The sequence below is a fragment of the Panthera uncia genome, assembly GCF_023721935.1.
Source record: "Panthera uncia isolate 11264 chromosome A3 unlocalized genomic scaffold, Puncia_PCG_1.0 HiC_scaffold_11, whole genome shotgun sequence".
Lineage (NCBI taxonomy): Eukaryota > Metazoa > Chordata > Mammalia > Carnivora > Felidae > Panthera > Panthera uncia.
This window is the reverse complement of record NW_026057578.1, coordinates 4,701,795-4,715,828: the sequence shown is the minus strand read 5'-3', so window position 1 is coordinate 4,715,828 and position 14,034 is coordinate 4,701,795. Positions and strand designations below refer to the sequence as shown.

At 58.5% G+C, this 14,034-nt stretch overlaps 1 protein-coding gene across 1 annotated transcript; it reads right to left on the bottom strand.

Moving 5' to 3' along the window:
* Positions 1-2,099: 2,099 nt before the first annotated feature.
* Positions 2,100-11,517, bottom strand: APCDD1L (APC down-regulated 1 like). The gene is made up of 3 exons (XM_049650380.1): positions 11,258-11,517; positions 7,977-8,529; positions 2,100-2,846 (listed from the first exon to the last, which is right to left on the bottom strand). Exons 1-3 carry the CDS (start codon positions 11,413-11,415, stop codon positions 2,100-2,102), a joined length of 1,458 nt encoding a protein of 485 aa, XP_049506337.1. The 5' UTR covers positions 11,416-11,517.
* Positions 11,518-14,034: the final 2,517 nt, after the last annotated feature.

Genomic DNA, 14,034 nt, shown 5'->3' with positions numbered 1-14,034 from the left:
ATAAGGAAGAGACGGCATGATGGAACGGAGGCCGCTGTTCGGGGTTACTGATGGTTGGCCTCCCTAAGCAGGAGACTAGAAAAAGCCAAGCTTCTGAGGATGGAGGTGGGGGTGGGGGGCGGGGAGGGAAAGAGAAACGGCAATGACACATGCAAAGGCCCGGGGGTAGGGCACGGTTTATTGTGATCGAGAGACAGAAGGAAGGCCCGTGCAGCCAGGATGTGGGCATGCACAGCCAGACCTTGCGGACATCAGTGGCCGAGGAACTGGGACTTTATTCTGAGTGCGCTGGAAGCTCCTGGAGAGTTTTTAACAGGGCAAGGCGGTAGCCTGAACCAAAGTAGCATGACAGAGAGCCAGAGTTCACCTCCACTGCTTTTATTCTCTTTCACACATTCTCTGGGAGACACTCACTTCGCTTCCTTTCTTTAGAACCATAATCCCCTTGGTTGACTTTAATAACCAGCAGGAACATTTTTCAGGCTGTTTAATTTTATTAAAACATTCAAATTTGATGATAAATGGTGTCATGGTTGCCTCAAGCCTCGGATACAAGACTTGCTCAGCCATGGACACATTATCTCCACCCACCCCCCTCCCCACAGGGAACCGCACCCCCCCACCCCGAGGCAGTCTGAGACCGTAAATAATCTTAATTACTTTTTGTACTTCGGTAAATACACCAGGAACTCTCCTAGCTTTGCGAGACCTACAGAGAATATTAACTTGGTGGGGTTCTTTTCTTTTGTATTTTTGTTGTTGCTGTTGTTGTTGTTGAAGAAGAATGGGTAGATAAGTCAGAGCAATTTCAGCGGGCTAATGGAACCCCACACAATCTCACGGAAGACAGGGGCTTGCTCTGAAAGCATCATTAGCCTCACAGACAATTGTTGTTCAAGATCTGTGATAAGAGCCAGAGATAGGAATCGGGGGGGGGGGGGGGGGGGGGGGGGGGGGGGGGGGCACAGGGGCGGGGGGGGGGGGGGCTGTCATCAAGGTGGGGGAGGACACAAGGCCCCTGCCTGTGTTCCCAGGGCCTCCTCTGTCTACTGCGAAATTAACTAGCATCCTGGTGGGCTCAAGGGTTTCCGGACTCTGTGCCTGTGATACGCCCCCTCCTTCCTCCCCCCCCCCCCCCCCCCCCCCCAGGCAGAGGAGGACATCACGCGGCGAGCAGGCTGCCTCCTTCTCCAGAAGTTGCCACGTAGCCCGGTGACCCTGACCTCTCCCTGGGATGGTCCCCAAAACACACTCGGAGGTTCCTCTCCCTCCTTGTCAGTTAAGCACAGGGAGCCTTGAGAACAGAGGACGCCTGTGCGGGGCTAATTACAGAGCAGGCCGGTGTTACCGCGATCATTAGTATTAATTACTCTCCAAAGGCTGGAAACCGGGTTCCTCCAAAGACCTGCCCCCAGCAGCCAGGCTGGTGCGGGCGCGGGAGGCGCTCTTCTGGGCCCCGGGGAGCGCTGGCCCCGGAGGGCTGCGCAGTGCGGCCGGCTCGAGGCCCCGGCTGGCAGACTCAGGGGCAAGTGCAGGCAAGCGCCAGCAGTCAGAGCCGAGGCGCCCCCAAGGAGACCGGCCCTCCTCCAGAAAGCTGCGACGTACCCGAAAGCCCGAAGCAGCATCTTGAATTCACGGCTGCGGTTTGAGTTTGTCTCGCTAAATTCGGATTAATCGTCTTTAGCCCACAAGCTGCGGGCCCGGCCGAGCAGCCCCGGCCCCGTGCGGAATGTCACTCGCGGTCCCCCAAAAGGCCGAGGACGGAGTGGGACAAGGGGTGCTGTCCTCCACCCGCCCGGGAAACCCCGGAGCGAGCGCTCAGAAACGCGGGGCGCTTGCCGCGGCCGCGCCCAGGTTCGTGGTCAGCGCTCGCGTCGAATTGCCCGCCGTGGTGTCCTCGGCTTTGCAGGTGCGCCTGGATTCGGGTGCTCACCCCCGCCCCCCGGGGGGCAGCGGGGCCGCGTCGCTCTCCACGGCGGAGACACAGCCGAGCGGGGGACGGGCACCTCCTCACCGATGGATGGAGGGGTCTGCGCCCCGAGGGAGTCCGCCGGGGCGGCGAGGGGCCAGAGGAGCGGCCTGCAGGTCACACGTTAATTTCATAGCCACTCGAGGAGGGCCAGCCCTAGAGCAAGGGGCAGGGCGGGGAGAGGGGCCGCTCGGGGACATGGCCCCGCGCCCCTGAGGTCGGGCTTCCGCAGCAGGGGCCCGGACACCCCGTCGCAGAGCACCAGGGGCGCCTGGTAGGACGTGGGGCGCTTCTCCGGGGAGTCGGGACTCGACCCGTCCGTGGGCCTTTGTCCAATGAAGAGCAGGCTTTGCCCGAGGGGGTCTAGCTCCATCTTGAAAAGCTCGTACTCCACGTGGGGGAGCCTGATGCCCAGCGGCAGGCACCCGTTGGTGGCTGTGACGTCCCGCTCGGTCCCCAAGGACCAGGCCCCCGGGCCCCCGCAGCTGCTCGGCTCCGAGAAGTTGAGCATGGCCGTGGTGACCTGGTCCATGGGAGTCACCCGGGCCCGCGTGACCTGAAACACCAGCTCGGTGCCCCCGAGGACCTTGTTGGACGGCGTGCCCCTGGTGTAACGGCCGGCTGCGTAGACGGTGAAGGTGGGCTGACGGCAGGCGGGGTCCGAGAAATGGTGGTAATACCCTTCCCAGGAGCGGTTGTGCCCGTGGAAGGTGAAGAGCCTGGTGAGGAACAGCACGGCGGGGCGCACCTCGCACCCGGGGCTGACCCAGCGGCCGCCCAGGCGCAGGGGCAGGGCCACCTGGGGGGGCAGCACGGGCGGGTGGTGCTCGTTGGAGCCGGCGATGAGGCTGCACGCGGGGCAGGGGCGAGCGTGGTGCTGGCAGAAGGCAAGGAGAACGGTGAGTGTCCGACGTGGACGGGGCGTCGGGGCGCACCCTGCACCGGGGCATCGCAGGCCCCGCCCATCACTCCCTGCCTCCCGTGCCAACGGCCACTTTGCCCTCCTCGGACCTCCGTAAGCTCCGCCCCCTCCTGGGCCTCCGCACCTGCTGCCCCCCCCCCCCCCCCCTGACCCCCCCCCCCCCCCCCCCCCGCCCCCCCCCCCCCCCCGGTGTTGGCCTGGCTGGCTGCTCCTTGTCCCCCCGAGTCTCTCGGCTCCGGGAGGCCTTAGCGACACTTTTCCGGATGGCACACCTCTTCTCTCCACCCCTCCCCCTCCCTTCGCTGGAGGGTAGGTCCCGAGAGCCCGGAGGCCCGCGGCTACTCTGTTCCCAGCTCCCTGCACAGGGCCGGGCTCACAGCAGCCACATAACGCGTGGGTGAATGAGCCAGAAAGAGTGGGGGTGCCTTACGCCCTGGGATTTGGAGGTTTTCTGTCCCACACCCCGCCTGCTTGGTCCTAAGATTCGGCCATTGGAGTTTGTGGCCTTTCTCCTGGCTCACTGTTAACCCCCTCCCGCCCCCCTTCACTTTTAGGAGCTTCCTAAGTGCCAGGCGTTGTGCAGGGCCCAGCTCGGGCAACCGCCACGTGTTCTGGCCGAAGCTGCTGGAGCTCCGGGAGCCCACGGCCCAGCCCGGACGTGGCGGAGACGGGCTGGACCGTGCCGTCTGGAGCCTCTTCCCCGTCCCTTCCAGACTGAAAACTTCACCCTCCTCGGAGCCGCACCCTCTCCACCTCGGGGTGGAGAAGAGGCGCTCTTTTTGCTTCAAAAACGTCCCCCGGGAAGGTGGGCATCATTCTCTCCCTCCCTTAGAAAGCACATGTGGCGACAGGGAGGCAGGGCCACGAAAATACTCCTGCCCGTTGCTCAGAGTCTCACCGAGGAGACCGTGGAACAGAGACGGTCCCTGCTTTACAGAGTCCCCAAGCTGGGCTTGCAGTAAAACCCGTCAACAGGAAACGGATGCCAAATCCACGTGTGGGGAAGGACTCAGGCTGCATTTTGGAGGAAAGAGGCTCAGTTGAGGCCAAAAAGGAACCAGATATAGACATCTTGGTGTGGGGTTTTTTGTGCATTTGTTTTCATTTTGTTTTGTTTTGTTTTGGAAGGGAGCTGTTGCCCAGAATTTGATCCAGAGCATCATTCTCAAAGGTAAATGTCCTGGGAGAGACCGCTTGTCAAAGCAAGGCTTGACACTGGGGACTGGCAGACATCCCAGGAGGGAACCTCAGGCCAGGGGCACGGGCAGGACAGGCCAGGGAAAAGAGGGGGCACTTTGAGAGCCCAGCTGGGAAGTCAGCTCCATTTTTTTTCTTTTTTCTCTTGCAAACACACACACACACAATTTGCACAGATTGCTGCTGGGTGAGTTTTATGCCACACAAGCGGCATTCGGGAGTTCTCGTTTAGAAAGAAAATATTGGATGATTAAGAACAGGGGTTTTTGTGTTTGTTTTTAGTTTTTTGCTTTTTTCGTTTTCAGATCTGCCACATGAGCAGCTTTTATTTTATTTTATTTAAAAAAAAATTTTTTTTAACGTTTATTTTATTTTTGAGACAGAGAGAGACAGAGCATGAACGGGGGAGGGGCAGAGAGAGAGGGAGACACAGAATCGGAAGCAGGCTCCAGGCTCCGAGCCATCAGCCCAGAGCCCGACGCAGGGCTCAAACTCACGGACCTCGAGATCGTGACCTGAGCTGAAGCTGGATGCTTAACCGACTGAGCCACCCAGGCGCCCCTAGCAGCTTTTATTATTTGTGTCTGTGAGGGACCTCAACTTGCCTCGATTTCCATAATATGGAAACCTGCATTATTTTTGGCTTGGGGGATGTTGACGTGAGGGCAGAGGACGGGAAGGCACTTTGAAATGCCAGCGAATGGCTGCAGAAATGTGACGGACAGAAATGAGCAAGCTGGGTATTTAGCTGCCGGGCCGGTTAATTGGAACGCTGGCTGATAAGGGTTGAATTTAGGCGTTTTAACCCACATTCGGACTGTTGTCACACTGATGGGGATTGACAGGGCAGGATGCATTACATCAAAATAACACCAGGGCTGTTCTCCCCCCCTCTTCCCCCGCTCCCTTCAAATCTTCTGCAGACAGGACACTGGGGATGCTGTTTGGTAATTTGGGGCAACTGGTGTTCTGCATAACAAATCGAGAGGTAGTGAGCCTTTCAGGTGGGAGAGGAGAGAGGAGAGAGAACAGGCATTTCCTCCTCTGCTGCGCTTGAAGGGGAAGAAAAATGAAAAACCCTTGTGGCGTCATCCTGCAGAGGTCTGGAGTGGCACGTGTTAATACACAAGGCCCCAGCCAGCAGAATTCACGCTTGTGCGGAAGCCAAACTCTTACTGGTTCAAACCTGTTACATAAAGTTATCTCTCAAACAGCACATAACAGTTTCTAATTAACCCCCAGAGGTGACAGCAGGCTTAGATGATTTTGGTCGAGTGTTGGCTGATTGATTAGGATTCTACATCCAGGCAATGAATTTGGGGATCAAATTGGTTTTAAATTAACTTCTAAAAATGTTATGTTTACCATCTGGTTTGGGTCCTGGGCAAAGCTTGGGCCCCAGAGAGCATAAGGTAACGACTAATTCGTTCCTTGGGGGTTTATCTGCAGCATTTTCTTCTCTGAAATGATCTTTTTTTTTTTTTTTTTTTTTTTTTCCCAGGGAGGGGGCAGTTGGTGAGCGGATATCTAATTTAATGTCTGTGCATCTGGCACTGCTTGCCTGTGCCCACATTCCTGATCTGTTTCTCAGTCACCGTTCAGGTTGTATTGGCCATGCTGGCTGGTCAGGCAGCAGGACGGCAGGAGTCTGCGGCCCCAGAGTCCTGCCTGGGGAGACCTGAAAATTGTCATCTTCTGTGCCCCGGGGGTCCGTCCTGTCTGTATTCAGAGCCGTTTGCCCTCCTAATGAGGTAGTGGGCACCAGTAATCACCCCACTGCCAGAGCCTTCTCCTCTCTAAGTAGGATTAACGTCAGACCAGCCTAGAACATTGGCTGCCAAAAAGGGAATAATTTTGAGATCACGAAAAGAACTCGGACTGATTTTCTGATTATGAGAACTTCTCACGCTTCTCTGCTGTCCGGATCCTGGCTTGGGAGGAGGTGGTGGGAGAGGAGAGGAGGGCAGCTGGGCTCATCCCTAGTGCCCTCCTTTGGGATACTTTGGCAAGCAGCTGCTCCCAGAGATGAGACATTGCCCGTCTGCTTTCGTTCCGTGAGTGTTGAGTACACAGTAGGCACTCAATACATGCTGAATGATGCGAGCATTGCCTAAGAGCTCAGAGAGCACTTGGTGGCGGACCTCCTGAACTCATCCATCCAATCTATTTGTTCCCAGTTTGGGGTTTTTTTAAATGCTTATTTATTTATTTTGAGAGACAGAGAGTGGGTATGTAGGAGTGGGGAGAGGCAGAGGAAGAGGGGGAGACAGAGAGAATCTCAAGCAGGTTCCGAGCTGTCAGCGCAGAACCTGACACGGGGCTCGATCTCATGAAGCGTGAGATCATGGCCTGAGCCAAAATCAAGAGTCGGTCGCTTAATTGACTGAGCCACCCAGGCGGCCCTGTTCTCACTTTTGAAAGATATTCCTTGGGGACCTTGTACTGACATTCTCACCATGGCATCCTACCTTGACTTCGCTTTCAATAAACCCTAATAAAAGTGAACTTTTCTGTAATTGTGAGTGTAGGCAGCAAACCCCTGTACCCCGGGACCTCTGACTTTGTTGCCGGCCTCCTGGTAACCGTGTTGCAGATCCTGGGAACATCGTTTACACCCAATTAGGGAGAATAAAGAATTCGCGTTCGTAGTATTCCCGTGTTACAAATTAGTGCTTTAAGGCTTGGGCAACTATTTTAGTAGAATCGGTTTCTGTTTAAATTCTTTTGTATTTTATTTTATGCTTCTACAAACACTTTTCTGAGGAGGGGTCCTTAGGCCTCACCAGCCCCACTGGAGAAGTCACGAGCCTCCCCGCGCCTTGCTGGCCAGGCTCTGCGTTCCGTGCCGAGAGTCCATTCTGCAAATGAAACTCAGATTCTTTCTGCCCGTGTGCTCAGCAGGCAAGAAAGGGCGACCGGGATCTGCCCCAAATGGGGGCGGTTTGTTTGTGGCCGCTTCATTTAAAAATGTACGTTAAGCACCTCGAGTGAAATTCACGCTGGAGTTGGGGCGGGGGAGGCGGGTCTCACAGGGCAGGTCCCTTGGTACTGCCATCTCCTGCCCAGAGTCGGGGGGAGGGGGTCCACGGGCCATCTGGGAGCAGAACCCCAGGCAGAACCCCAGGCCCCATCCCGGACCCACAGAACCTGACGTTCTGCATTCAGACCTGAGGTTCTGCATTCTCAGAAGGTGCCCAGACGATGCTGTCTCAAGTCGGCGTCGTGAGAACAGTCAGCCTCAGAACGGCTGCTGCCCCTGACTTGAGTATGAACATCTCTGGCTCTAGGCCAACAGGGAGGTCCACGCCGAGCTTTAGAGCGCTGCCCTCCACAGGCTGTGCGGCTGTCCAGCAGAGCCCTGGAGAAGGGCTGACCTCTCCCTGGTTCCTTCACTAGCATTTAGTGGCCCCGACGGTTCGCCAGACCCTGGGCCACGTGTGGCGACACTGGAGAGTGGGACCCCACCCTTGCGGAACGTCTACTTCTAGAGGAGAAGGAGGCGGGTAACAAGTAAACCATGTAGCCCAGGGCAAGCTGAGCGCTGGAAAGTGTGCAGAGTGGGGATTGGAGGGCACATCTGATCTGAGAACTGAGAGAGGCCTGCCCAAGCCCACATGGCCAGCAGGGCAGAAGGGGACCCTCTGGGGCCCGCAAGAAGGATGTCAGGAGGGTCCGACACAGACAGGCTGAAAAGCGGATCTTTTGGAAGAAGCCAGCCCCGTAAAGACCCGAGTAAAGGTGTCTCAGGCAGAGGGAGCAGCATGTGCAGATGTCCTGAGGCACGCAGGCCAGAGTGGGGGTGCGGAGAGGGTCCTAGGCAGGGACCGGACCATAGAGGCCCTGCTGGGTTGGGGCTCAGTGCCCGCCCTTCCAGGGCCCCGGACTCACCAGGGCGCTCTGAAGCGGGCGCTGGTAGCCCGTGGGCCGGTAGTGCCTCCTTTCCACTGGGTCGGTGTGGACGTCCCCCAGGTATAGCTCGTCCACCAGCCGGGGCCCGGCCCGGGGCTGCAGCTGCACGCGGCGCTGCGTGCGGACCAGGCTGAGCTCGTGCATGGTGAAGCCCAGCGCCTCCGTGCAGTCCCGCTTGGCCCGGGCGCTCAGCAGCTCGTACAGCGCCCCGGGCAGCCAGGCCCGGGCCGGGGGCAGCCGCTGGGCACAGTCCTGGCCCGCCCAGGTCTGGTTGAGGCTCCTGGTGACGTCGAGCAGCGCACGGCGGCTGTGGAAGACGATGCCCACCTTGTGTAGGTGGTAGTCGGCCTCGGTGGCACCCCGGGTGACCCAGGAGGCCCGGCGCAGGCGGACCTTGCCCTTGATGAGCAAGGAGTGGGCGGGCTCCCGGCAGAAGGGGTCCCTGTAGTAGAACTGGTAGCCTCGGAAGAGACGGTTGGGGTAGAAGGTGTAGGAACGGGTGAGGAACTCGGGTCCCGGGCGCACCTCGCAGCTGTCGGACAGAGACGGGGTCGGACAGAGCCGTGAGAACCAGCGCGTTGAGCCGAGCGCCTCCCTCTGGGCTGGGCTCCTGCAGCCTCAGTTTCCCTGCGTGGTCTCAGCCCCACCCTGGAGCCCAGCGGCCCGCCACGTCGTGCCCTGCGGCCTCCTTCAGCGGACACCCTCCCTTGCGGCACGGGTCCCGGTGGGTCCTGTGGATCCCTACTGGCCCAAGAAGTGTGCCGGCCTTGCAGCCAGAGGACCCGGGCTCCAATCTCATTTCCGTCCCTCAGTGGCTGCGGGGAATGCCCCGCTGCTTCCTCTGTGACGTGGAGGCATCAGACTCACCGTCAGGGCCTCCGGGAAGCCTGAAGCACGGTGACAGTGCCTGGGGGGTGCTTGGGAAACAGAGGTTCCCTTGCAGCATTTGGGGAGCCCTGTGCTGTGAGCTGCAGGAGGCCGTGGCCTGTCCGTCCTTCCCCCACTGGGTCCCTGGCACCTGGCCCGGAGCCTGGCACCCCACGGCCCCTCCTTGGGGCCTCACTCAGTGAATCGTGACCGATGGGCACTTACATTCGGTCTCCCCTTCGCTAGGTTGAGTCCCCTGACCGAGTGTAATCCGTGTCTGTGGCACATTTGTCGGTCTAAACCAGGGGTCACCAAACTTTTTCTGTAAAGGGTCAGATAATAAATATTTGTGGGTTTTGTGTGTGTGTGTGTGTGTGTGTGTGTGTGTGTGTGTGGGCCAGGCGGTCTCTAGAGCGAAAGCAGCCAGAGACCATAAGGAAACGGGGTCGGGGAGGAGGCATGATCGTGTGCCGGTAAAACTTTGTTCACCAAGAACAGGGTGTGGCCGTCCCCCGGGGCTCTTCTGCTGGTGGTGAAAACTAGCACCGGGTGGGCTTGAGCACAGAGGGCACCCAAATGGCTCCTAGACCCACCGCCGCACCCTGGATTCGCGGTTCAGACTTTGCTGCAGAGGGTTCAGATGGGGCGGACGTTGGATGAGTTCCGGGGGGAACGAAAGAGCAGGCAGGTACCCCCTTCGCATGGCTCACACCATCTATACTCTTATTTTTGCAAGAGTTTTCAGACCAAGGCTGATGGCGCAAAGGAAACATGTTCTTACCCAGCACGCAAACAGTTCCCTTTTCCTTTCTTTCAGTCTTTCTGATTACGTGAAGGAGAAAGTCCCTGTTGGAGCTAACGTGTCTTTAACGCCAACCTCCCTTTTCTCCCAGAGAGAACAGACTCTGAGGCAGGCGACGAATCCAGTGAGAATTTAATTATGTTGTCTTGTTTTCATTGACTTTCTTTTTACAGTTGCCTCCTATTTATGGCAGGTGGCTGTGCTCTCCCTATCCACAGTGAGATTACGCTTCCGTTAAAAATAATTATAGTGCGTGGTAAATGTGTGCAGTTTACTGTATACCAATTATACCTCAATAAAGCTGTAAAAAGAAATGAATATATTTAGGTAAACAAAAGCAAGCTGGTTTAAAGAAAAATGGTAAGGAGATGCCAGTACAGGAGGTAGTTAAAAACAGAGAGGGGTGACTCATCCACCTGAGGGTGGGCCACAGCCCTGTCCTCACCTGCATCCCAGACGGGGCCGGAGGTGGGAGATTTGCCTAATGGGGTGCAGCAGGCCACAGCGGATAGCTCAGTGGTTCCCGGACTCTGGATTGTTCCCTGCACTGCCCCCAGGAAGCAGCAAAGCCTGTCTAGAGGGCACGAAGAGGAACTTTCTAGAACTGTCCTGGAATGCCGTTGTCTCAGGGCAGAAGCAGCCTGCAACCAGTTCTGATGTTCCCCACACCCCAGTTCTATCTCAGAGTGACCCGGGCCGGTGGCGCCTGGACCTCACCTGGGTCTTGGAGTCGGGGCCGGGGCAGAGCCTGGGAGTGCATCCAAAGTGGCTTTACAGAGCTCATGTCCCCTCCCTCCGCCCAGAGTGCTAACAGATGTTTGGCCGTCGGGTTTCTCCCTGACCCCACGAGGTGCATGGGGGACGTGGAGAGTCCAGTCCCTGACCCTGGAGCAGGACTGGCCCAAAAAGGGATGGCGGGGAGGCAGGGATGTATTAGGTGGGGAGGAGGCCACTGCCTTCTCCCTCACCCAGGAGGGAGGACTGCAGAGTTCATGCCCCACTGCTGAGGGCGGAGCACAAAGCCGGTTGCCCCAGAGCAGCAGACAGGGCCTCTGAAACGCCAGGCGAGACGGTCAAGGTAGAGAATTCAACAGACCCGCGGGACGCCTGGGCCCTCTCTCGCCTGCTGCTTCCTGCCTCAGGACTCTCAGCTGAATCTTACCACCTCTGAGAAGCCTTCCCTGACCACTCTCAAGAGAGCCCTCCCAGATCCCTGGCTATCACATCCTTGGTCTCGTCTCCTTCGTTACAGAGCTTAGTGCCGTCTCAAGTTTACGTCCCTGATTTCTGTGTTAGCCGTGTTCAGGCTTGTTCCCGCCGTGGCTCCCCCAGACCTCGAGTGTAGGTGGCACTCAGTGAGGACTGCCTACCAGGCGCTCACGTGGATTTCATTCACGCTGGGACGTGATGCCCAGCACGGCCCTGCCTACCAGGTTTGCTCTGTGGAGGGGGGCGGGCAAAGCCACGCGTTTGACAGCTGGTGAGCCTCTCGGACCACTGGACGAGCCGTGCCGCGTGGACGCTGAGGCTCAGGGAGGGTGAGGTCTCCCTGCCAGGGGCCTGCGATCAGGGAAAAATCTCAGGGTCTTACCCAGTGGAGACCCAGGGCCCATCGAGGCGTGGGGGCAGCAGTGCCGTGACGGGTGCTCTGTTGGGCAGGGGCCGTTGGCAGCGAGGCTCCCAGTGTAGGTGGCTGTCCCCTCCCGTCCCAGTCGCCTCTGCCGTGTGGGCTGCAAAGCAGACGGACATGGGTTAGTGGTCCCGACTCCCTGCAGAGACTCTGCCCGCCCTGCCCGCCTCCCCAACCCATCCTGGGCCACAGCAGAGAGCCAGGCACAGTCTGGCTTTGGCCTCTCCCCAGGGTGCCCAGCTCCCCCTCAGCCGCACCCAAATCAGGGTGCCTAGAATCGGCCTCTGGACCCATCGTCTCCTGCATCTCAGACGTGACCGCCACGGAGTACTAGCCTCCTGGAGGGGGATTACCCCAGGTCCCAGTGCTGGAAAGTCTCTGAGAGTTGCTGCGACACACCAGACTCCCAGGAGCCCAGATCTTCCAAAGACGGGCGCCACCCGGTCCACCGAAGAGCCCAGGTTCTCCTTGACCTCTGCCCCACGGAGCAGGCCAGAACGGCCACCTGCCTGTCGAGACCACTCGCACAACGGGCCCTCCTTGGTGGGGCCCGTGTGTCATCCGTCTGGGCGTCACGGGCCCCCCCGCCGGCACCTGGCACATAGCGGGCGTGCGCAGGCCTGTGGCGGGTGCCCGGGCTGATGCGTCCGGCCGACGGCGGGGCCGGGGAAGAATCGGAGGCCCAGGCAGGACGGCCGTGAGCCGCGGGGGCCTCAGATCCTCCCGAGGGACCCCCACATGTGCTCATCTTATGGAGACAAGCCAGGCTTGGCCACGGGGCTGTTCAAAATCCCTTCTGCTTGCTGTCCTGAGGCGAGCGCCCCGGGGCCTTCGGCTGCTGAAGGGCAGCGGTTTCTCCAGAAACCGTCATCTCCACTCAGAGGGCCGGGCTTGACACAACGCAGATGGCGGGATGTGTGGGAAGCTGGGCGGTGAGCAGCGTCCAACTATTACGGCAACGGGCCGTGGTGTCCGGGGGCGGCCGGCCTCGACCCGCTGGCCGGCTCCCACGGCAGGGCTTTCCAACGGCACTTCCTCCCACCGAGCCTGGGGCCCACGCGATGGGGGGCCAGCGGGGGACCCGGGCCCTGACGGCCCAGGGGCCCCAGGAAGGCTCGATGGTGGAGTGGAAAAGCAGACGAAAGGTACATCCCGCCCCCTTCTCCTCTGCACACCACACCTTCCTGGCACCCCCCCAGGGCAGGCCTGGGGAGGCCTGGGGGTCCCACACCAGCCCCTTTGCAGCCGTCCGATGGGGCGCGTGACCCCCAAACTCTCTGCGCCTCCGCAGCGTCTCAGGAAAATGAGGCAGAGCAGAGTCCTCCCTTCCTGGAGGCCCCGGGGTCTCATTTGGAGACCCTTGGGATCCCCCGAGATCAGCTGAGAAAGCAGAGGTGACGCCCTGGTGACCACAGTCATGGCAGCCACAGTTTCTGTGAACCGAGTGTCACCCCCCGCGGGTTTTATTCGCTGCCTGACTTTCGTGACAGCCCTTGGAGGCGGGCGTCAGCATCAGCCTCCTCTTATGGGCAGAGAGACAGGCTGGGTGAGCTGGGCTTGGCTTGCACAGGGGCACGTGCTGCCCAAATGTGACAAAACCCATGTGGTCAGACTCTGGCTGGCTGGTTTCACTATTGGCCGTCTTGCATCACAGGCAAGGAGAAAGGGGCTGTTTTCAAGACTCGGTGGGATGAATTTGCTGGATGGATGGATGGATGGATGGATGGGTGGGTGGGTGGGTGGATGAAAATGCTGATGCCCCACTGCGTCCTTGCTATATTCCCAGTGTGTCCTATAGCTGATTTATGGGTTTTAACCCGCTAAATAGGAGGAATGAAAACAACCACCCTACCAACTGGGGCTGACATGGCCCCCCATGGACACATGGGGCTGCTGGAGGGCTCTCAGGCCATACCAAGGGGAGTCTTGAAGAAGAGGCTCGTGGGGAGTTCCGTATTAACTTGGGCACATCTCGTTTCTCGCGGGGCGTGGGTGGGCGGGCACTGGAATTGGGCCACGTTGCCAGCGTGACCCTATCAGGAATCCTGAGCCAGGGTTCACATCCGAGTCAGCACCTCCAACCTCCTCCTGCTCCCATGAGCGGCCTCATCGGGGGACACTGGGGCCTCTGGATTCAGTCCTGCGGTTAATGCAAACATCAGCAGCGTGAGCAAACCCTGTCTGACAGTGCTGATCTGGAGACTGCGTGGAAGCACAGGGAAGAAAAGAACCGAAGGGGTCGGTGTTACCTGCCTGGCCGGAAAATCGAGCTTATGTCTCAGAGCAAAACAGCGGACGGGCCCTGAAGGTTATGTTGGCATTGTCTCCACCAAGCTCTGTTTCTGGAGGAAATGTTTTCTGTTCAAAAGAAAACAAGCCTTTCCGCCCTGTACTCTCTGAAGGTACCGAGAAGAGATGGCCCTTGATGTTAAATTCTGTCCCCAGTCCTCAGAGGGCACATTCCCGCTGAGCGTGTTTTAGTTTGTCCTGTTTTCCTAGGAGAAATTAGGATCTAGGGAAGCCATGAAGTCCCAACTGTGTTCGGAGCAGACACACGCAAAACACGACACACAAACCGGAGACCTTCGTGGCGAACGCACAAGAGTGGCGCATAAAACGTCGCCTCTTGGCCGTTTGCAAAGCTTCAATTTAAAGGTCGCAAACATGAAATCAACCAGTCACCGATGAATATATGGAGGGCTTTCTGTTGCAGCTTTTGAGGTAGCTTTTTGTTTTTT

Bases quoted from the DNA above. Each gene is read 5' to 3' on its own strand.
- APCDD1L (XM_049650380.1), bottom strand. From the start codon at position 11,415: ATGTCCGTCTGCTTTGCAGCCCACACGGCAGAGGCGACTGGGACGGGA. The intron at 8,530-11,257 runs GTAAGACCCTGA...TCTGTCCGACAG, and splicing joins GGGCCCTGGGTCTCCACTGG to CTGCGAGGTGCGCCCGGGAC. The intron at 2,847-7,976 runs GTGAGTCCGGGG...GCCTTCTGCCAG, and splicing joins GCCCGCTTCAGAGCGCCCTG to CACCACGCTCGCCCCTGCCC.